The 23,494-nt window shown below is 29.9% G+C and overlaps 2 protein-coding genes across 2 annotated transcripts; one reads left to right on the top strand and one right to left on the bottom strand.

Annotated features, from left to right (window-relative positions):
* The first annotated feature begins 560 nt into the window (after positions 1-560).
* mal (molybdenum cofactor sulfurase) lies at positions 561-20,399 on the top strand. Its single transcript, XM_089220142.1, has 13 exons — positions 561-711; positions 2,785-2,941; positions 9,362-9,510; positions 9,897-10,197; positions 11,143-11,394; positions 12,423-12,699; positions 16,359-16,480; positions 16,589-16,771; positions 17,204-17,436; positions 18,198-18,401; positions 19,592-19,701; positions 19,829-19,945; positions 20,018-20,399. Exons 1-13 carry the CDS (start codon positions 654-656, stop codon positions 20,216-20,218), a joined length of 2,364 nt encoding a protein of 787 aa, XP_089076268.1. The 5' UTR covers positions 561-653; the 3' UTR covers positions 20,219-20,399.
* On the bottom strand, positions 6,150-7,487 carry LOC149058036 (uncharacterized). Its single transcript, XM_089220633.1, has 2 exons — positions 7,333-7,487; positions 6,150-7,023 (listed from the first exon to the last, which is right to left on the bottom strand). The coding sequence occupies exons 1-2, from the start codon at positions 7,386-7,388 to the stop codon at positions 6,417-6,419; spliced, it is 663 nt and encodes a 220-aa protein (XP_089076759.1). The 5' UTR covers positions 7,389-7,487; the 3' UTR covers positions 6,150-6,416.
* Positions 20,400-23,494: the final 3,095 nt, after the last annotated feature.

The following is a 23,494-nucleotide window of genomic DNA, read 5'->3' as shown; positions in this document are numbered from 1 at the left end:
TTCAGGAAGTACACCAGTTAAAATCCTAATCCTAACCATTATATTGTAAATATGTTATAATTATTTTTTATTTCATAAAATATTTGCCTACAAGCCTTTTTATTTTAATTAAAAAAGGTAGTGAGTTCTCTAAGAAAACGTAATAGTTGAAAAATTTTTATTTCAACGATATTATATTATCTTTCAAAATTTTTGAAAATCATTCATCAAAATTTTACGGCACACTGATGGTTGGTAATCACTGGTTACTAGAATGGTTATATAGGTATAAAAGAAGTCCTACTGGTTTATTGGTTTCTAGAACTACTGAGATCGACATAATATGCAACGCTATGGTGATCACATGTTTATAATATTTCAGGCGAAAGTCTTACAAGTGACCCTTCACTATATGAGACATGAGTTTATAATATTATCCAGTAACTAATCGTTTATTTCTTCTTTCATTTTGATTGAGGTAAGTTTATAACAATATGTATTCTTGTATTTATTTGCATTTTTTTTATGACAATAATTAATGTAATTCTTTGCTCTGAATTATCCACCTGGATAAACAAAAATAAATTAATAAAGATAAACAATTTCAGCACATATAAGTACGGGGCTTACAAAATTAATTTAAAACACTTTTATTTTACTTTCCATCCAAAATAATGTTTCCAAAAGTCAAAGAATCAGAGCTAATAAAAAATGAGTTTAGCAGATTGAAAGGTAAGTTATTTTAATAAAACAAACATAACTTTTATAATTATTAATCATATACTTTTCCAAACTTACATTTTTGTTTACTTATCATTAAGTTATTTTTAAAAAGATATATTCCTATAAGTTTAAAAAAAATACAATTTTAATTAAAGTTTATATTTACAAAAAAATAAGGAGTGTTGCTTTTTGTATTGGTTAGTGAAGTCTTAACTTTTTTATTGCAGAGCCGTTCGTAACAATATTTATAGTGATTAAACACAACGTTTGCAGAATACTAATGCCCAACTATAAGTTTTTTTCTCCTTAAAATTAAATATTTAAATTCGCTTGAAAATAAAAATAATATATACATTATAATAATTATTATTTGGCTATATTTAAATTGTATGGAACTTCTGATTGATCAGGGCTTCGACAACTGAGGTCATTAGCCTGGGGAACTATAGGGAAAGGTACTGTAGGTTTTAACACGTGGGTTTTTTGGCAGAATTTTGAATGAGCACCCGTAGGTTTCTGCCATGCCCGGCAATTCCTCTATTTTATTGAATGATATAAGTACCTAAGCAATATAATATTTTGATATGATATACATGAAAAGATATACGTTTATAAATCACAGTGACAATCATTAATGGAATTTCAGTCATATTATATATCATAAAAATTCATTTGAGACAATATTTATTGTAAAATGGTTTTTATTTATATTTATATATATTGATATATTTTATCGTAACACAGTAATTTTTTTAAAACATTTTTTACACACTTTTAAGTCGTTAAAATATATTTTTCTTAAAAAACAACATATGTACCTATTTTGAATTCCTTATTTCAAATGCGAATATTTTTTGGAGTATTTATATATTCCGATGTATAAAAAATCGAATTTTAAACTAGTGACTATTATAATGAGTTATACCTAAGTATTTTAAATTATGATGTGGGTATACTTTTTAAACTGTAAAATGTTTGCCCCACTACTCCGATAATCTAAACTTTGAACTTTAAATACCTACAACCAATAAACTCCTTGGTCAAAATTTGGTTTTTATGAATCGAAAGACTTTGAAAAATTTTTTTTATTTGGAATATGAAATTAAAAATGCATCTCTGTTGTCATTCAGACGATTAAAAAACTTTTAATAAAAAAATAGAAAAAATGTTATTTGTTCTCCAAAAATGGTATTTAGTACAGATTTAATATTATGTAAAATAAATACTTATAAAAAAGTTAGTATTTTCTGAAATAAAGAGTTTCTTACGTTAAACAAATCACATGGTGTATCTTATTCCCAACATAATATTATTATAATATCGTTTTGATTTATTTATACTATTACACCATTTATGTTCCAAATCTATATTAGTAGAAATTACAGTCCTTAAATAAATTATTCCACTACACTGTGTGTGGGTGTAGGCACGTTTATTCTTTGTAGTTTATACGTTCAGTAAGATTAGACAATATGTATCAGTACAATTTGCATTTCCGATTAATGTGCCGAAACATGGACTATAATAAATTATAATATTTAGAACCTGACCAATCCTTGTCCCTGCGAAATTGAGCAATGAAATAGAAGACACCTACGGTCGCGCCATAATATGTTAGGTTTTTATAACAAATTAAAAAAAAAATGTTCGCAACTATTCATTTGGCCGTGTTAAAAGCTCGTGTACTGTGCATTAATATTACATTATTACGATTTTACTGTTCATTTTATCCGGTTTAAATTAATGTCAAATCATCAACCGAATTGTAATTTCCATTTATCCCATCGAAATACATTTCATTATGTGTTATTCATATTTTCTAGGGCGAAATCGGTTAATACGACTACTTAAAAAATGTTGTAATATAAACTAAATTATTATACCATAAAAGTCACTCTTGATTATACATTTTACATTTTAAATATTCTCAAATCATATTCTATTCTTAAGCCTAAAGAACACAAATTTCATTCGACTACGATAACGTCGTCAGGATTTCGTAAATATTCAACTTGCTACTAAATTTTATGCCAAGCTTTTTTATATTATACACCTAATACGGTCTACGATTTTGTTTTCAAGGAATTTGTTACCTGGACCACGTGGGTTCAGCATTGTACGCAGACAGTCAAATAAACAATGTGATGAAAGGTCTGAAAACGCACTTGTACGGAAATCCTCATTCAACCGGTGATCCGTCGGCAGCTTGTGAAAAACTCATAAATAGTATTCGATTTAAGTACGTAAATTTGTTAAGCGTTATTGGTACGCTTTTTTAAGTTTACATAATTCACAATAATGCAATGTCTCATGTGTCGAAATAAAACGTACAATTCAACTAAAAACTTAAACGACCGAGTGCTCGCGTTCAACCAGCCATGTTTTGCAGGTACCTCCTAATCGCATAACAACTACCAACTACGCTATATTATAAAGTGAGCACTTTACAAAATTTATTTTAAAAATTTATCACTTATGTGTTAGCTATACCGTGGTAGTTTGGTAGGTGGGCGGTAAAAAAAATACGTAGCAATTAGTAAAGTAAAAAAAAAAAAAAAACTATGTGCAGCATAACGTCATAATACATTAAATTATTTTGGTTAAACTCTTCAAGACTTCGACAAAATGTTCAAACTTTTCAGCCGAGGCAGTGTATTACTTAATAAATTATTTTTAGAATAATCTGATGGCAACGTTTAAACGACGAAGGGATATTGTTCGGTAACGATGTCATTTATTATCTCACACCAGAATTACAAGTCATCAGTCGTACGAATTTCGGTTGGCGACATAAACAACTTGTGGATCTGACAAAATAGTGTACAGCGCACTAGAGATAAATTATACGGTGGGACAAAGCTGTTGGATTGTACATAGTTTTCGTTTAGCAAATTTTGTTTTTCAACAACGAAGCAAAATACACTTTACTTACAGATGGCTGTGCACTGTGCAGTGTGCACACTTTCTTAAAAAGCTTTTACTTAATTCGTTCTAGATAATTATTTTAAATCCGTATGAACGTAATCGCCAATTAAAGTCGTATACTTTTATAATAGTGTATAAAATTGGTTTTAAATGTCGAATGTTTTTTTAGTTGATTCTAAATCGTGATGTACAATATTAAATCATATTATTATTAAGTAAATCACATATTTTTAGTCAGTCACGTATGAATTATATTATGTTTAAAACCTTACAGTGTGAGTGCATTTTTTATACATTATTTTAATGTTATAATAGGTCAAACTATATGTAATAAAAATGAGAGTGTGTGAGTTACACTCTGGAGAAGTAAAACTTCTTTCATAAGTATTGGGTCCGTTAAATCATAAGTGAGATAGGGAAGGAGTGAAAAAAAATCCGTACAAAAACGCACTATCACACTCGGACATATAACATTTAACCATTCAAGTGATTTTTGTCGCAATCATACACACGCATTCATACACCGTTTCATTTTTTCATATAATTTCATTCTTTCGTGGCGTTTCATTTTAGATTCTGAGCGGAGCGATGAATGTATTGATTTTACCATGATGTGTGTTTTTTTTTTTTTTGGGCAGTAAAAATGCTTCGATTTTTGACTTCAGTACCTCGTTCGATCAGAAAGTGAATCTAGTTGGTATTTTGGGGGGTCAAAAATTAATACTTTTCTAAATAATTGAGAAAAACAAACTAAAAATTAAGGGAAAAACGGGAAATTTTACGCACACTCATTTTTCGACAAAATCGATTTTGGTTTTTGATGTAACTTTAAAACAAATGACCATAGATACATGAAATTTTCACCTAATGTTTATATAAGTATATTCTATCCACCATGCAATTTTCAAAAAATTTCGACTTAAGTTGAACTATTCATAGGCATTTCAAATTTTCGATCATTATTAGTTTTTTTTTAATTAATATCGATAAAAATTATTTGTTAGGCAGAAAAGCTTGAAAATTTAATACAAGGCTCTTAACATATTGTTACAATAGCAGTTGAAAAATAAAAGAAATTCATAATCACAATTTTTTTTTATAAGCATTCAAAGTTTGAATTTTGACAAAATACGTAAAAATCACGAAAATTCACAAATTATTTTAGGCTAGAAATTCATAAAAAATTTTCTTTTTAAATCTAGGATTTAAAAATTTAATACAAGATTCCTTACAAGTTTTTCAATCTTTATCACAAATAAAAATTCCACCGGAAATTCAAATTAAATTTTTATGAGCATTTGAAATTTAAATTTTTACAACATTGGATTTTCACTTTTAGCGATTTCCTTATTTTGGTGTAACTCTAAAACAAATTACCGCAGATACTTGAAATTTTGACTGAATGTTTATATAGGTGTTTTATATATTTGATAAGATTTTCAAAATATTTAGATTTGTTTTGAGCTGTTTACTGACATTTTAATTTTTCAACTTTTTTAGTTTTTATTTCTATAAATATCGATAAAAATGTATTTGTTCGGTAGAAAAGCTTGAAAATTTAATACAAGGCTTCTAACACATTGTAACAATAGAAGTTAAAAAATATTAAAAATTCGTAGGCACGATTTTTTTTTATAAGCATTTAAAGTTCAAATTTTGACTAAATACGTAAAAATTACGGCAATGTTCAAATTATCTTAGATAGAAATTCATAAAAGTTTTTCTTTTTAATAATTTAATACAAGGCTCATAATATATTTTTACAATAAAAATTGAAAAATAAAAGAAATGTGTAGTCACAATTTTTTTTTTACAAGCATTCAAAGTTTGAATTTTGACAACATATGTAAAAATCACGAAAATTCGCAAATTATTTCAAACTAGAAATTCATAAAAATTTTTCTTTTTAAATCTAAGATTTGAAAATGTTTAATAATCTATAATATATCCTAGACAGATAAACCGTCTTCGCTAAGAATCGTTTTTCGTATACAATGATATAATATCATTGGAATCAAATTTAATTCCATCCATTACAGTAACCCACTTGTAACCCACTGTACAGCAGTGCGACATACACGACTTACCCGCTTTTTTCGTGATGATTTTTTTCTCCATCCATACCTCAAGAAAGAAGTTTTACTTCAATAAGTATAACATATATTACAAAATATAATAGTTAAAATCATTTTATACGACATGGCATCATTAATAATAAAATAATTATGTCAAAGTTCCAAAAAGCTAAAGATAATTTTTTTATTATAAAATCAATTATGAATGTCATGAAAATGATTTTCATCATATCTCATAATTATTGACGTGATATCAAGAATTCTCTATCTATAGAATAAATAAGCAATAATATACTCCTTTTTCTTTTGGTATATTAATAATTTGTTTTCATAACTTTTTAATGTAATTAGTACTTCACTTTAATACTATTAAATATATATTCAGTGAAATAAAATTGTTTTGAATACGTCAATACATATTTAAACATTTAAATTGAGGGTGTGCATTTTAATTATAAGTACCAATATTTCAGTATTTCAGTATTTCATAATTAATGTTTTCGTCGGTTTTCTGTGTAAATCCAAGTAATTTTATTTCAAGTTCAGAGCTGTTAATAATTTAGTCGCTCAGCGATCTTAAAATTTCATTTGGTTTTAGTTAGAACTGAGGATTGTGATACTTAAAATAATACTTGTTTGTTCTTGATTATTTAAAAATTGTTTAAAATATATTTTGTTTTTTTTATTGTTCTTAATTTACATCGGTGAAAATAGCTATGAGTTAATTTTTTTTTTACGAATAAGTAACGAGTCGAATTTCCACATTTCTGATAAGTATTCTTTATTAGATCGATGTACACCAGATACAAGAAGGATTCCTAAGAATGCATCAAATTCTTCTTCAGTAAATGGTTTGAATGTTTTTGTTGGTGGTCGATTAGTTCCTGGAAATTCGTCTGTTAGTTTTTTGTTGTAATCTTCTGTAACTTGTTGTCCTTTTCTTTTGGTTTCTCTCAAGATTATGTCACACATTTCTTTTGTCATGATAGATTTGAATATCTCTTTTGCTGTATATAATGCAGTGGAACTTGATGGTCCAGGTTTTCGGCGCAAAATATTACGAGAACTTGTTTGAGATTGAGGAAATGGTGTATAATACCATGGAGTACCATCTTTACCAAACATGGACATAATATCTAAAAATTCATCTTCGTTGCTCTCATCTGAATCTAATTCTTCGTCGTGATTGATAACATGCTCTATATCTGCATCTGATTCTTTATTTTCAATAGCTGCTGGTTCGGGACAATATTCGTCTTCATCAGATGCGTGATAAATTTCAGATTCCGACAATACTTCTCTTATTTCATCAGATGGTAATCTTAAAATAATATAAAACGTATATTGTGCATAATATTACATTATATAGCATTGTTATACTGTGTATATTATGATATTTTAGAATTATAATTACTCATATCAATATATATTATGTATTTATTTTATATTACCCAATGTATTTCTGTCAAACTAATTATAGGAATTTATTTACATTTCAAACAAAACAATAAAACTGAATTAGGTATAAAATAATATAAAATAATTATATCATATAATATTTTAAAGTTTCTAAAATGTATATTTGTACATTACATGTTTGAGAATGTTTCTAAATATTGTTATAACTTACCTAGATCTCCGTAGTCTTGCTGAACGACGTTGGTTATTATCCTGACAATCAGTCATATTATTTCGTATAATTCACTAATAAAGTATAAAAAAAACACAAATACTTGTGTTGTAGACACGAGTTTGAGTAAAAATTAAATTAAAAGTTGTGATGTGTGCACGTCAATATACATCGATATACTAAAATGACGATCGTATAAAAACCATTATTATAAAGTGTTTGATAAAAATGGTATATCATAAAACAATTAAATTCAAACAATATATTGTACAATAATATAATATCGATAAGCTCACGACAACGAAATAATTTATCGTAAAAACACAGATAATAATATTATAAGTACCCGGGTACCTAGACCGTCATTAAAAGGTGTTTTTTGTCTCAGTCACATAAAGGTTAATGACATTTAAAAAAGCACAAAAAAACATTTAAAAATAAAAATATTTACAGTTCAATTGTCATAAACTTGGTTGTCAGTTCGGGTTTTTTTTCTAAGAAATTGATAATATTTTTGGTATCTTCTTTGTTCGAACCTAAAACAGCGTTTAGGTTGGATAGGATGTTGAGTTTTTACGTCTTCTATATAGTTGATGTGTTGATGTGTTGCGATATGTTGAGCACTGAGATGGTTCCTCTTTAGCCATTAGGAACTTGTGAGTTATCCTTGTATGAGTTGAATTTGGCCATGCATATATTGTATTTCTGATTTTATTGATTTTGATCAGTTGTCTCAACCAATGATCTTGCCGTTTAATTTGATAGAGCTGCGCTACCTTTTACAAGAGCCTAGACATAACTTATTCTACCAATAACCATAGTAACCTATAGCCTTACGATTTCCATATAAAATATTTTTCATCGTACATTTTAAGCGCGTCCCTAGACAAATGCCACGTTTTGCTACTCTTAAACGCCGGCCCTGTAATTTGGATAAGTTTTTGATCCATAAACCCCGGGATAATAAAGGTCCGGTCAAACAGAAAGCGGACTGTCCGCGCGGCCAGGCCGCCGGTCCGCCGCGGACCGTGTGCTCTATTTAAATGCATCATGCTGGTTAAACAGACGGCGGTCTACCGCGACGGACTATACTAGTCCGCCCCGGACAAACGGGCTGTTGTATTTTTTCACAAAATTCGCGGCGGACTCGAATAAAATAGATAGATAATATAATAATAATATTATATTCTAATAATAATATTCTAATAAATATACTATACTAGTCAAGTATAATATTATAAGAATCAAAATTCTTAGAAACTTTCAATTAAACTAATAGTAGACAATACACTGAATATTCTACGGATCAGCACTTCTAGAATATCTTAGAAAATTAGTCTGTTTCGATATTTTATTTTCTAAAAGAGTATGTAAATTCTCAAACTGTTCTCGAGACATTCGAAAATAAATAAAAAATCGGTCTTCAAAAGAACTCAATTCACTGCACAGTCGGTGAAACTCCCCGAATTCTTCCCTTTTTTGGTTTACTTCATGTACCCATTTTCTTTTTTTCTTCTTGCTTGACTTAAGGCAAGTAGAAGTAGCAATTCTTCTTCGTCAGAAGAACTACTTGACATTTTGTAATATTAAAACAGAAAAGTGAAAAATTAAAAATAAAATATAACTAGCAGTATACTTTAGTGCAGTTTTCAAACTGGTTCGCTCAAATAGTCCGCATTCTGTTTGACCATCAGCGGACCGTCGGACTAGTACGCGGACCTTAAATATTGAGAGCGCAAACTAATCATTTTTAATGGGCCAGTAAATTGAGATTAATTGTTGCCCAACCTAATAGTTAGGATCAAATGCCATCTATGGCAGGAGCTACTTCACAAATTCAAGTTGATTATAATGGTAAGATTTTCTGTCCGCTCATTTAAATGATAAATATTCGTCGCCAATGTTATAGACATGTTACGATAATAATATACAAAAAACATGTGTCGTATCTACTATCATTTATATTATATTATGTATACTATAATCAGTAATAACAGCATAATTGTTTTTTTGTCTCTTGCCCTCCTAGGATCCTGGAACACTTCAACACGGGACCCGAAAAGTACAGCGTAGTATTCACGTCGGGCGCCACAGGAGCGCTGAAGACAGTTGCCGAATGTTTCGCGTGGGACGACGAAGACTACGACGACCGACTAAAAGACTCTGTAGTAATGAATGGTGAGATCGCGACCTTTTTTGTAATAAAATTACTTTGATCGGTTAATAAATATGCAGACACATATTTAATCAGATAACGCTCGCAGTTAAATGATTTAAAAAATTTTAAATTTAAAAATTTTCTGTTGGATTTACATTTATATTATGACATTATAGTGAGTTTTTTTGATGGATGATGGATTCGTTCTGTAGTTCATTTTTATATAAAAATATAAAACTATAATTTTCTTACATTAGTCAAAGAGACTATAATTGCCGAAATCGTTAAGCTGAATATCTGCAGTCAATGATTTGATCATTGATAAAACTATTGAACCTCATGTTTAAAACATTCGAGTTTCGATGTCTGCATATCATTTTTTCAACTACTATACCTGCAGAATCAGATTTCAGGTCGCGGGGAAGCACCTTCGCGTATACGGAAGACAATCACACTTCAGTTTTGGGCATGCGAGAGTTGGCTCCGATGGCGAATCTGCTGTGTTTAACTCGAAACGAAGCTCACGAGGCTTTAGATAAGATTCCTTCTACATCTGTAAAAAAAGATAGTTCGGCTAATTCCAGAAATTCTCTGTTCGCTTTCCCCGCTCAATCCAACTTTTCCGGTACGAAATATCCTCTGAAATGGATCGAAACGTGCCAGAAAGGAGCACTTGACCAGTACACCGGTAATCGAGTAAAGTCCAGGTAACAAAATATAACATCATCATAAATATGTGTGGTAATTATTAATTATTACTGTTGGATTTAAGTAGGTACATTAAAAATTAATTGTTTTCAATAATTGTGGCGATTTAGTCGAAGACTAAATTATACAAATGGAAGTGGAATAATGTTAAATATTATTTTTTGTAGAAAAATATTCTTCTATTATTCGTTTAATATATTTGTATATTTTATTAAAACTAAATATACCTATAGTAGGTTATACCTATAGCAAATCCACAACATTTTCAAAAATATATTCTTCATATTGTAGAGAAAGTGCCTACAAGGCCCTAAAATTACTTAATCCGTACATAATACCCAGTCTATAACTATACATAATAGTATAGTTTATTATAAAATCAAATAATCACTTCAAGCAGCCATATTTCAATTAAACATAATATTATTAATATCATAAGTATGTATGTATATCACCTAGCATAACTCATTAACTCTGAACTCATGAGACGTGTTATGTGTACTATGAATTTTAAATTTACCAAATTTCAAAATATAATGTAGTGAAAACTGCAATAGTCATAGGCATAGAGGATTGACGGATTATACTTTATAATTATAAAATCAAGTCGAAAACAATAATGAAATTATATTCGATTATAAACAATCTGCATATAATATTATAATATTTGAAATTGGTATTTTAATTATTTTTACTAAAATTAACTGTAAGATGAATTTATGGATTTTAATTGTTGTCTATACACTCAACACCGTATGAAATTTCAGTCTTTTACTACTCACTAGTTTTTTTTTTATCTGATTATCTATATTTAATAGAATACAGACTTTGGTTTTGACATTATAAGTAACAATATAACATATTACACATGATTTATAAATTTATTATGTTTTATTAATATCGATAATCGCATAATGTATAATAATACTATAAACTTTGTGTAGATGGTTCACTGTTCTGGACGCCTCTTCTTACGTACCCACTAACCATCTAGACTTGGATAAATATTCACCAGACTTTGTCGCTGTTTCGTTTTACAAAATGTTCGGTTATCCAACCGGTCTAGGTGCGCTGTTGGTCCGTAATAAAACAGCCGTGGCGGTACTCCGTCGGAAAAAATATTTTGGTGGCGGAACGGTTGAAGTGGTACTCGCACATAACCGTCATCACGTGTTAAAAAAAGATTTCCATGAAAAGTAAGACCCTATAATGTATTAATAAGGCTAATTTAAAAGTATAATGAGTATATTATGCGTATACCTACCTATTTATGTTACTTAAAAGTTAAAAGGTTATAACTCGACTAATGTTGTTAGTCCATTATTGTTGTGTAGGTGCTTATTGTATAAAATTATGGCAAAATTTATAATATTACATTATTTCTCTACCTTGAGATTAGTTTCTTAGTTTTCTTTTCTTTTTTTTTGTTATATGTTCTGCTTATTACTTACATTATGTAGTATTATAATATTGGTTTTGATATTCATTTTTAATTTCGGCCTAGATAGTACACACACATATATCCTTATCGTGTCCGCCGCTGTAATTCGTTATTACATGGTCTATTTCGCAGTTTTCCTTGCGTCTAGTGTTTGACGATTTAAATATTTCGTTGAATATATAATAATTTAATATTCGTGAAGGGCACGATGAAAAAAAGTTCAAACTAGTTATTTCATTAGCCGCTTCACTAGTTACCTAGTTGATTTAAACAATGCTATTGATGATTTAAGTATTTAAAGTTTTAGTTCTTGGCTGTAAAATTGGCCGGTTAAATTTTTTTACAACTATTAAAAAACTTATGAATGGTTTCACAGGTAATACCTATCTAATAACTAAAACTAATAATTAAATAGTAATATGGAAACACATTCCATTTTCCGGATAGATAGTAACTCATAATGTTCACTTATATGACTGCAGATATCACATTATTATACAAACAATAAAAAAATGCAAATACATTAAATAGGTAATTTTAACTAGTACAGTGCTCATTGAACAAAAACTTATTGTATTCATCGTTTATTAATGGTTTTATTTTAATAACAATATAATTACCTGTGTACATCCCGTATATCTTTGGGTCGTACATTTGTAATCATGTCCCCTCCATCAATTATTATTTTTATTTCATTACTTAATGATAAAACCCATATTATGAGCTACCTACTGTACACATATACTCGCTAAATAATGAGTACACTGTACACGTCTGCTGCAGGTTCGAAGACGGTACGGTGGACTTTTTGTCGGTGATCGCAGTTGGCCACGGACTCGACACATTGCGCACGCTGGCCGGTCCGATGCGACTGGTGGCCGAGCGGACGTTTGGACTGGCCGCGTACCTGTACGGCCGGATGTCTGGGGCGAGGCACGGAAATGGATTACCGGTGTTCCGGACGTACACGGACACGGAGTACCGGTGCGAGAGCACGCAGGGTGGCGTCGTGAACTTCAACGTGCTAAGGGCCAACGGCGATTACGTTGGCTACAACGAGGTCAGTGAAAACATCGCGAAATTTCTGGCAGCTCTGCAAAGCGATGGTCTATCTCATTGTTTTCGTTTTTTATTGCGTGAAAAGGAATCACGGTAAAAAATTAAATCCTCACTCCTCGTTAGAATAATCGAATAAATATTATACTTGGATGTCAATTTAAAGATGATAATTCATTCAGTAACCATGTCTCTATTATGTTTTGGGCAACAGTTAATTTAATTTATTATAATAATGGTAGGTACGTGTCTCATTAAGACAAAATTCTGTCTCCATTAATTATAGTCTATAAATTAAAATTATAATAATTAAAGACAACGATAAGCATATACCATTCACCAGTGACGTGCTCCTTTAAGGTGTGCGTGGGTATACATTTTGGCTGTTCTCATTCTCAGATCCCGTATCATTTAGCAGAAAATATTATACTTTCATTTCTTTATCATATATTTTGAATAATAAAAATAATCCAAAGGGAGGGGATATGAAACCCTCACTCACAACCGTCAACACGCGTAATTACTTACGGCATACTTATATAATATAATATGATCTACCTATTACATTTTTCATGTTATTTCTAATTTTACATTCCTCTACGTAAAGGATATTTATTTTTTTTTAAACAATATATTATGCAAGATGCAACTAATGTATAGTTTATCAACTGTGGTAATTACTGTTCTTACATATTTTAGTAATACACCAAGCATGCAACAAAAGTCACTATTCATTGTGAAAATTGTCATAAGAACTGTAATAAATTAAAAAATATCAGTTATTTTATTATGTTAGTAATATATACAAAGGTGTTCAATATTATGACCTCCTGACAGACATCAATTCGATTGTATAATTACTCATCGCGAAGGCTCTTGAGAATATCAACGGTCACTTCATTAATGCAGCTGTGATCTGGGCAGACAACGAGGTCGTAAATAAAAATTGAAAATGTATTTTTCTTACTTAATATGTTTACAAATATTTTATAATTAACCACAGCTCTGTGTGTACAATTTTACAGTAAATAAAAGTAGTAATTTTAAATCTGGGAAAGACTTTTGTTACACACTGTATAGGTACCTACCTATTAAAATCAATTATCAACAGTGCAGTAATTAAACAGTAAATAAAAATAAAATGCAATGATAAAATTATGTTTACACTCGTGTAGGTATATCAGTATAAAATAGTTTTATTATTACAACTTTATTTTCTAAATCGTATAGGTATTAATATATTATATTTATAAAGGAGGTACCCATATTCAAATAAACTATATTATTTTATTTTTTATACTTAATAGTATTCAAAAATAATCGAACGAAATTGTGTTATTTTGGTTTATTCTTAGTTCAATCCATACATTTTAGATTACGTTTCTACAGACCGAATACAATGTATGTAAACCAAAAAGACCAAAAAGCATTGATGTCGACAAAATGTTTCCAACAAAAATTAAAAACACATTCGAACGGATCGTATTATACTTAAACTTTAACCTAACTTAAAATATTTCATATTTGTGTAATGCTATAGTGACAGCCGATAAGTATATGTAAAATAAATTGTTTGCAAATTAATGATCTTAAAACTGTAATAACACTAAGTTATTTAAATTAGTAAGATTATTAGCTACTGTGTAGTTAAAAAGAATCCCTCTGTATACAGAAATATTTTTCAATCGCTTCACTCCCACTTATTATTACCAGATAAGAATAATAGTGCAGTGTTTTTATACATAACGTGCGTTGTTTGAAATAGGTAGTAACTAATATTATGCGCTCAATACAAAATCCTACATATCAAACGTCTACAAATTGCAGTATTGGTAAGTATAACACAGATTAATCCATAACAAAATTAATTTCACTTGAACTTATAATTTGTTTGGTTTTAGTGACAACACTAAATATTTAATGTATGAACGTATAATAACAGCGTAGGTTTTTATTAATTATAAATTTGTTTTTATTTCAAGTTTATCGTAAACAAAACCATTAGAATTATGTAAATACTATTAAATGTAATTTTATTTGTGTAAGTGTGGTCTTGGTTGAAATATTTATAACAAATTATTTGTTTTTCATTAATCCGTAAAGTTGTTAAATATTTCTCAGTAACAAAGTTTTTTTTAATCAAAACCGTGTTTTTAATTACAACATTCAAATTACCTACTTTAAATCAATAAACCGCAAAATATATTGTAGTTAATAGTTATGTAGTGTTACTATAACTAATTAAATATTCGTTCGAGGAGTGAGGACGTTAAGTATTACCTGCCTATTATTTTTTTAACACGTCTAAAAATACAGTTAACAATAATTGAATAGGTAATATAAATTATAGGTATTAACGATAATATGTTTGAATACAATACTTAATCGTTTTATTGTATGGATGGAAAAATAATTCAATAAAAAAATAAAATACACAAAACTGCAAGTGAAACCGAAAATAATATATTAAATAATTCTCCAATTTATATCACATTTATCATTTATTTATTTACTTATTTATTGATTAAATGAGTTCAATTAAGTTAATTAAGTTAATAGGTAATCAATGATATTATATGAATAAATATTTACTGTACTGATATTTTAAGTATTTAGTATAATGTTATTATTAGTAAGCAACCAAGTAAGTACACTGACATGGTTTAAATAGGTAATATTTTAAGATTAAGTCAGCATTGAGTACCTATAAACATTGAAAGTTTTAAATAATAGCGGTTATAATAATTATTACTTAAATCTTTGTAGACCAACAATAAATGCTGATATAAATTTGATTTTTTTTCACCATTATAATTTATTATCTATTTGATTAATTTTAAAGTCATGAAATTTGTTAATTGGAAGTTTTTTGATATTTTTTTAAGGACCGGGACTAATAAGTCTCATTTATCATTTAGAAAGTATACCTTAAAGTCCCTATGGTCTGTTACGGCTCTATTATTTTCTGATATCTAATAATAAAGAAGTACTTATAATAATTAGTTTAAAATTAATCAATTAATTAATTAAAAATATAATGACCATGTAAAATATGGATGTACCTAGTTTATGATTTAAATTAACAACAATATAAGCTTAAATAAATAATAAGTGTTTGATCATATGCAAAATGTATCATGTCTGATTATGTATATTATCGTATTAAAATATTATTTTTTTATTTAATCCAAGGTGTTTACAATATTGCCTGTCTGAAACTTGATAGTGGGATGGGGGTGTAGGAGATTATTTTTTTATACGATACTTGATTCGGCACCCACTCTACGTCTCATAATATTGGTCATATTGTCTAATCAATTCATTATTTTAACAGCGTACCTATATACCTATTCAATTTAATTTAAAAATTATTTAATACTAACAATGTAATCAAAAATGGCCTAGTTGTCGATGTATATTTCAGATCAATAAAAAAAAAAGATTATTTATTTTCGATTGTATATTATTATTCATTAACAATACAATAGATTATAAATACTAAAAAAAAAAAAAAACACAAGGCCAACTTATTCCCTAGGATGGGGGGGACGACCCTATAATGATGCCCACTCACTAAGTCTGTATTGTGTGTCTTGTCATTATAATAAAACATATATTATATCATACAATATATTCAAACCATTGTCGTTTATACGTTTATAGGTAAAAAACGTTGCCAGTAGTCACGGTATAGTTCTGCGAGTAGGTTGTTTTTGCAACCCCGGGGCGTGTCAGTCGCACTTGGGTCACACAGACCAGGAATTGAAACGAAACCAAGAGGTGATGTGAGTATCCAACAACGCGAGTTGATGAAATATAATCACTATCACTGTAGTACAACTATTTCATAAACTATTATCACTACTATCATATTATATTCATTATTATTACAGAGGTCACATTTGCGGCGATCACATCGATCTTATTTACGGACGGCCAACAGGATCAGTTCGTGTCTCATTTGGCTATCAGTCGAGCGAATCGGACGCCGATACACTTTACAACACGCTTGTCGAACAATTTTGGCAGAATAATTCGGTCACACCGGTCGATCGGCAACAGAACACCGTCGAAGAGTAATGGACTACTATTAATATAATAATTGGAATTAATTCGAATACTGTTTGAGTACAGACACATTATTTTAATATTATTCAGAATACCGTGGTATCGTGGTGTTTTAATAGTATTCAATCACGAGGGCTGAAGATAATCCGCCCACATGCCCCCCATAAATTCACAAAATTCGTTTTCTGATTATGCTGCAATTTTGTACCTACAATATTGGGACAAAACCTTTTCTAAATAATTCTTACAATTTAGAACTTTTAAAGCGATAATAAAAATTGAAGACGTGCCCCGGTGGCCAGCCACGAGCGTTCCTCCACCTCCTCATCAAAAACTGCAATACTTAAATAAACGTTCTCCATAACACTTAACTACTTGTGCCAAATATAGCCTATAAATTGTGTGTAATTTTTCGATTTTGTTCGTATCGAACTGCGCAGGTACAATACAATGGATTTGCAAGTGTCGAGGATTTTCGTTTATCCGATCAAGTCTTGCGGAGCGTACGAAACGGAGGAATGGCTATTGGAACCATACGGTTTTCAATACGACCGAAGCTGGGCGGTAGTCAGTTCGACGGGAATGTGTATCACGCAAATGGAAGAGCCGAAACTCTGTCTGGTGCGGCCTTATATCGATTTGCAAAAAGGAACCATGACCCTCGTATACGCCGGTAAATCCGACAGACTTTGATGCAAACGAGTCCGATTGACCGTGTATCCTACGCATGAAATAACTAACTAGCGTAGTAATGTTTAAAATCTACAACACTGTTATTGAATCACAGTTGTTGATCACATTTTGCGTTTTTATTTAATTTTAATTTTTTTTTTTTTTGAACGAATAAATCCATCTGGCACTGTAGCACCTATTGATTATAGTAATATAATAGTCAACGTTATTATTCTTAAGATATTTTATGTAACTTGTAGAGCGGCCTTCTCGGGTTCCGTATATTAATTGAGTGGTTACCACAAAGTTGTACCAAATAGTTGAAAATATTCCAAATTTCCAATACTATTGTTCTATATTATGCAGCTTTTGTAACAACGGGCGTGCGGGAATTTTAACGCAAAAAACTGCATAATCTTGACAGGACACGGCAGCGAATAATGGAATGTTGCCTTAAAATACCCACCGGTCACCCGTGTCGGTATACCCGACATAACCAACGTAATACCTATTTGAATATTTCATATTACAAGACATCACAATTCATAATATAGTAATATGTAACTCCTGAAATATTTACGTTCACAATCGATAGCAACATTTCAAACCTACATTTATCAGTACAAAATGTAAATATGAAATCGTGTTTATTGATGGAATAATCATGTTTTGAAAGAACTTTACCGTTGGTATCGAAATAATTGATTATTGCATGTTCATCGTATTGTAGGAAAAAAAATGTATCTACTTCTATTATTTCAGAAAACAAAGACGAAGTTCCGATGGTAGTTCCACTGGATACGAAACCCAGTGATACTAAGAGGACGGGCAAAATATGTTGGGGTGGATCTTTGGAAGGAATCGACTGTGGCGAGGACGTAGCCGAATGGCTCAGTTGGAACCTCGATCGGCCCGGGTTAAGACTCATTAGGTGCACCGGTCGCAGTATTGCCAAAAAAAGCTATGGTAAACTAATACGTGAGGCAAAATATAATTTTGTCCGAAAGCATTGAACATTCATTAAATAAATGCAAGAAAGCGACCTTGTTTAACGTTGTTGCATTTTAGTTATATTATATCTACAGGGTGATCCACCATATACAAGGACGACCTACCCCTTTGTATAATAACATTTTGTACCACAAAAGGATACTCCTTGAAAAAATCAAAAAAAAATTAAGAATTTTAAAATAATTTTTTGAGTATATTAAATTCCAAAAATCAGAATTTAAAGAAAAATGGGGGCAAGCATGGTTGGTGAATCACCCCGTTGTAGTATCCCAGGTCCCTGTATACTATATAAACAAATAACCTACGACTATTATACTAAACTATATTATTATCCACAGGCCCAAATCCAAAATTAAAATTAGAAGTGGTGGGGGAGGTAATTTTTTCGAAAAGACAAAAAGACAATAGAAAATCAAAAATAATGAAAGTAAATTATTGAAGGAATTGGTAGGTAGCGATAAGTGATTTTAGCCAAAACATACTAACCTTTGTCTATCTACTTGAAATTGGTTGGTCCACTTTTCCCAATTTCATGCCAAACTCCAATAAATTTGGTTTGAATATTTTAAAATTTAGAAATTTTCAAACGTCGAGTATTCGGAATTAAAACCAGAATTCTTAAAATGATAATAAACTGAAACATTAAACAATCGTATAATAATAATAATAATAATAGATAATAAGGCATTGTTTCTGATTAGAACACGTACCATCAGTGCTGCGTTAAGCTATGTTGCGGCACAGGGGCAAATTAAAATATGGCACCCATAATTTTTTGTTTCATGTTGATCTTAAAAAATTTGTCACCCCGGGGCGATTGCCTACTCTTGCCTCCCAACAGTGGCGCCCAACGGACCAACCGTTATACCAGGCGTAGCGACCGCTAACCTTTAAAGATTTTGAGGGGGGTGGGTGTCCATATCTAAGTGGCTGAGTAATTATTAAAGACATTAAGACTCGCTATATAATACATTAGAAATAAGGGGATAAGAATATTTAAATAAAAATATTTAATAACTTTTGATGGGTGGCTGGATATATAGGTAAAACTGATTTTGCTACACTTGAAAAATTTGTATTGGGTGCCACTACTCCCCGTTAAACGCGGCTCTGCCAACTATTAATTTTAATTTTATGGACTTTAGGGAAAATAGATCCAAAAGTATTGGGCGCTAACCAATGCCAATATCTATTGTCCACAACGTCAACGCTCAAGTGGTTACAGCAAGAAATGGCAAACACAATAACGGAAATAGTAAATGCTTAAAATACATTTTGTTAATAATATAATATATGTATATATAATATATACCAAATATAATGTAATATCTTAAATTTGTATAAACATTTCTAATGCACATAACGTCATGTCGCATTATTAGGATGAAGATAGTTTGTTATTTCGATTCCGAGGTAACTTTGTGATTTCTGGCGAAAATCTACCAGCACATGCCGAATTAACTTGGGACCAGTTGGACATTGGAGGCGTCAAATTTCAAGTACCGTGAACAATATTCAATGTATTTCTTTTTACTCGAACTGTTGTATCATAATTGTCGCATTTTTCACAGTTCCATTCGGCTTGTGAAAGGTGCAAGATGGTGAATATCGATCAGGATACATCGGAAAGCATTTACAAACCTCTGTCCGTATTGGCTCAACACAAGTGGCAAGACAAAAGCGTTTTCGGCATCTATATCAATCGTGTAGATACGCAAAAATGTAAATTACGAGTGGGTCAAAAATGCACTGTCATAAGCAAAAAAAATTAAATTTCATGGTTTAATTATTAATTTAATTTATTAATGTATTAATGTTCGATAAGGTAATATAATAGCATTTTTTTTCTTTCAAATTATCAACCATTGTAAATATTATTATTGTTAATATAGTGAAATGATGATTAATTGAAACATGAAAATTGTACTTAATTAAAACAAAATGCTACAATAATGTTTACATTTTTTTTCTTTCAAATCTTCATTTGACCACTCACATTATAAATTTTTTTTTCATAACTTTGTTTAATAATATGGGCAAATGAGCGTTTCATCATAATATCGTTGAGGGACAAGGTAGTTTTTTTTAATGAAAAAAAAATATTTCTAAATATGTATATATATATTACAAAAATGTACAACACTTAAGTATAGCAGATGAAGAAAAATGATAAATGGTAAAACAAAGATTTGTTCTGTATTTTATTGCAACTCAAAATTAAGTGCCTCAATTTTGTCTAGTGTAACTAGTAATTACTAATTAGAAATATCGTTTTATTTTCATTGTGACCCGCGGAACTTTAATATGTAGGCAATGATTAAAAACATTGCTATGCACCTCGCACCAGTGGCGTAGCCAGGGGGGGGGGGGGGTTTGGGTGTTATAACCCTCCCCCTCAGCCGTATTTATATCAAAAATATAATGTTTATAATATAGGAATACAATCATTTGGTCGTGGTAAAATGTATTCTGTTATTAAAACCCCCCCCCCCCCTAAAAAAAATCCTGGCTACGCCACTGCCTCGCACGAATCTAGGTAGGACATTTTAATCATTTTACACCCAAACAGTGCCAGTGCATATAATATAATATAATCTCGAATCGCCTCTTATATAGTTATATATAGCGATAGCAGCATACCTAGATAAAATTACAGTGTGTATATTATATAAGTTTGTAATATCAAAGTAAAAAATAATAATAATAAATACAATAAAACTTTGATAAGGTAGTCACGGGTTACCGTCAAGTTGTAGTATTGGTGGTTGAGTGACTGAACAGAGCTTTCAGAAACTTTCAGATCTTCACTTTAGCCTTTACGACTATAATTATATGCGTCTCTTTGAACCATGAAAAATCGGTGGCGGTGCGTTAACTATTAATGCAAGCTCGACCATCGCCCTCATCAAAACACACTTCGTCTAACTGCACACTGCAAGCTTTTATTTTTAAAATAATTTGAAATTTTATTTTAAATGATTAAAACTATTTTTGAAGATTTTTGTATAAAAAAAAAAAATGACTGTCCAAAAATTTTTTATCCGAGTTCTAGAGTCAAAATGTCAAATATGTAGTCATGTAGGTAAACATATTATTATGCACTCATGCTCGTCTTAATAAATCGATAGTAGCATAATATAGTCAACACCAAAATAACCTGTTGGTTTTCGGATGTTTTGTGTAAAACAGTGGAAAAAATAATATCCAACCTTTTTCATTGAAATGTAATAAGTAGAGCGCGGATTTTTATAAGTATCGAAATATGCCATATAATATGCAGTAAAAATCATGAAAATATGCAAAAAATATGCAAACATTTTTATTTATTTAAAATTTACAGTAAAACTTATAATAATTAATTATTTAAATACTTAATAAAAAAGAATTTAGGGAATTTTCTGAAAACCTTGATTTATTAATAAAAGTTTATTTATTATATGCATTTCAAGTTTTTCTTCTGTGAAGCTGTGTCGTTTATCGGCTAACATATTTTTAAAGACTGAGAACGAACGTTCGACGTCAACCGAAGTTATTGGGGTATAATTGAAGCAACTTAGTATTGTCGGGTCTTGATAAAGATCTTCAAGCTGAACGTTTTCGCCTAATAACACTGAATTAATTTTTCGTAGAATCTTCAGACCAAGGAAAGCTCGTTTAATTTTGTAGTAAGTGTTGCCCCTTTCGATCCAGAAATAGAATGAATTTTTAATCGTAATCGATTATTTATCTTATAAAGGTTTAAATAAATATATATATAAATTACTATTTAGTGACTATGGAATTTAGTTTTAATTTTTCTACTTGACAAAATATTATTTTATACATTTTTTTTAAATTTTCGCTTCAATATGCAATAAATTTTGAATTTTGTCAAAATATGCAATAACCTTTAAATATGTAAAAATATGCAAAAAAAATTTCACCATTAGCTTCAAATTATGATGATTCGTGGGCATAACTGACAACAATCCAAAAATATTAAAAGGAAAAAAATATGCAATTCCATAGAAATCCGCGCTCTAGTAATAAGATATCTTATTAAGACACGTACATTGGGCTCCGCTTTTACATACAAAAATATTGACGTGGAAAGTGAATCGTGAATAAGTGATCGACGAACTTTGACGTCTGCTAATTTTAGGCTTAGAGAGCACTCGGAAGAATTACAACTGTTTGCGAGCAGGTAACGAGCAGTAATTTTTATTCGATTCGTGTCAAGAAAAAATATGATAAGTTGTCTTGTATTTTATTTATTATTTTTTTTTTTTAGAGAATTTTTACTGTGTAGCATAACTGGATGGTCGACCCGCCACGACGAACACCATCAAGTCAACGGACGGGGCTCGCAACTAGTCTAAGGTTCCTAATTAAATCTGGGCAAAACGAAATATACGATTGCTGGAAAAATGTTATTTCCCTAATAGTTCTAAACATGTCACTGATGGATACCGACACAACAGAATTGGTAGTTTATAAAAACGGCGAAAACATAAACAGTTAAAATGCGTAAATATTTTTAGTCTACGCATTTCATTATCATTAACTCCTATAAACTGTACTACAATAATTCTTCATCAGACATGGTTATACTACACACATTTTTGTTGAACGGGGAAGATATTGTACCCCTCTTGTACGATATCAATATTAAACTGCAGGCATGCAATATGTACTGAATTTTCTTAAGCACGGTTTATTACTATAATCATCGGCCATACTTATTTTAAAATAAATTTAATATTAGTGTAGTATAAACATTTAAATTCACACTGCTAATTGAGGGCGGTGATGCGTTATTTACATATGTGTAAACTCATTAAAAAATTCCAATTTTTAAGAAAAAATAGCTTTAGTATTGATGAAAAACAATCATGATTTCGAGCCTATGAACATTTTTCTGAATTAATAGAAAATATTGAAATTATTTACATTTTTTTCTTTTAACATTTTAATTTAATCACTCACAATACAAATCAGTTCTTGTTATGATTTTTTATTAATAATATATTTATCAATTTATATAAGTGTTTCAACTTAATATTGTATAG

This window comes from Diuraphis noxia, unplaced genomic scaffold (assembly GCF_037042655.1).
Source record: "Diuraphis noxia isolate RWA-SAM2 unplaced genomic scaffold, SU_Dnox_SAM2 contig0002, whole genome shotgun sequence".
Taxonomy (NCBI): Eukaryota; Metazoa; Arthropoda; class Insecta; order Hemiptera; family Aphididae; genus Diuraphis; species Diuraphis noxia.
This window is presented reverse-complemented; position numbering and strand designations above follow the sequence as displayed.

Bases quoted from the DNA above. Each gene is read 5' to 3' on its own strand.
- mal (XM_089220142.1), top strand. From the start codon at position 654: ATGTTTCCAAAAGTCAAAGAATCAGAGCTAATAAAAAATGAGTTTAGC. The intron at 16,481-16,588 runs GTGAGTATCCAA...TTATTATTACAG, and splicing joins AAACGAAACCAAGAGGTGAT to AGGTCACATTTGCGGCGATC. The intron at 19,702-19,828 runs GTAAATGCTTAA...TCGCATTATTAG, and splicing joins CAAACACAATAACGGAAATA to GATGAAGATAGTTTGTTATT.
- LOC149058036 (XM_089220633.1), bottom strand. From the start codon at position 7,388: ATGACTGATTGTCAGGATAATAACCAACGTCGTTCAGCAAGACTACGG. The intron at 7,024-7,332 runs GTAAGTTATAAC...TATTATTTTAAG, and splicing joins GCAAGACTACGGAGATCTAG to ATTACCATCTGATGAAATAA.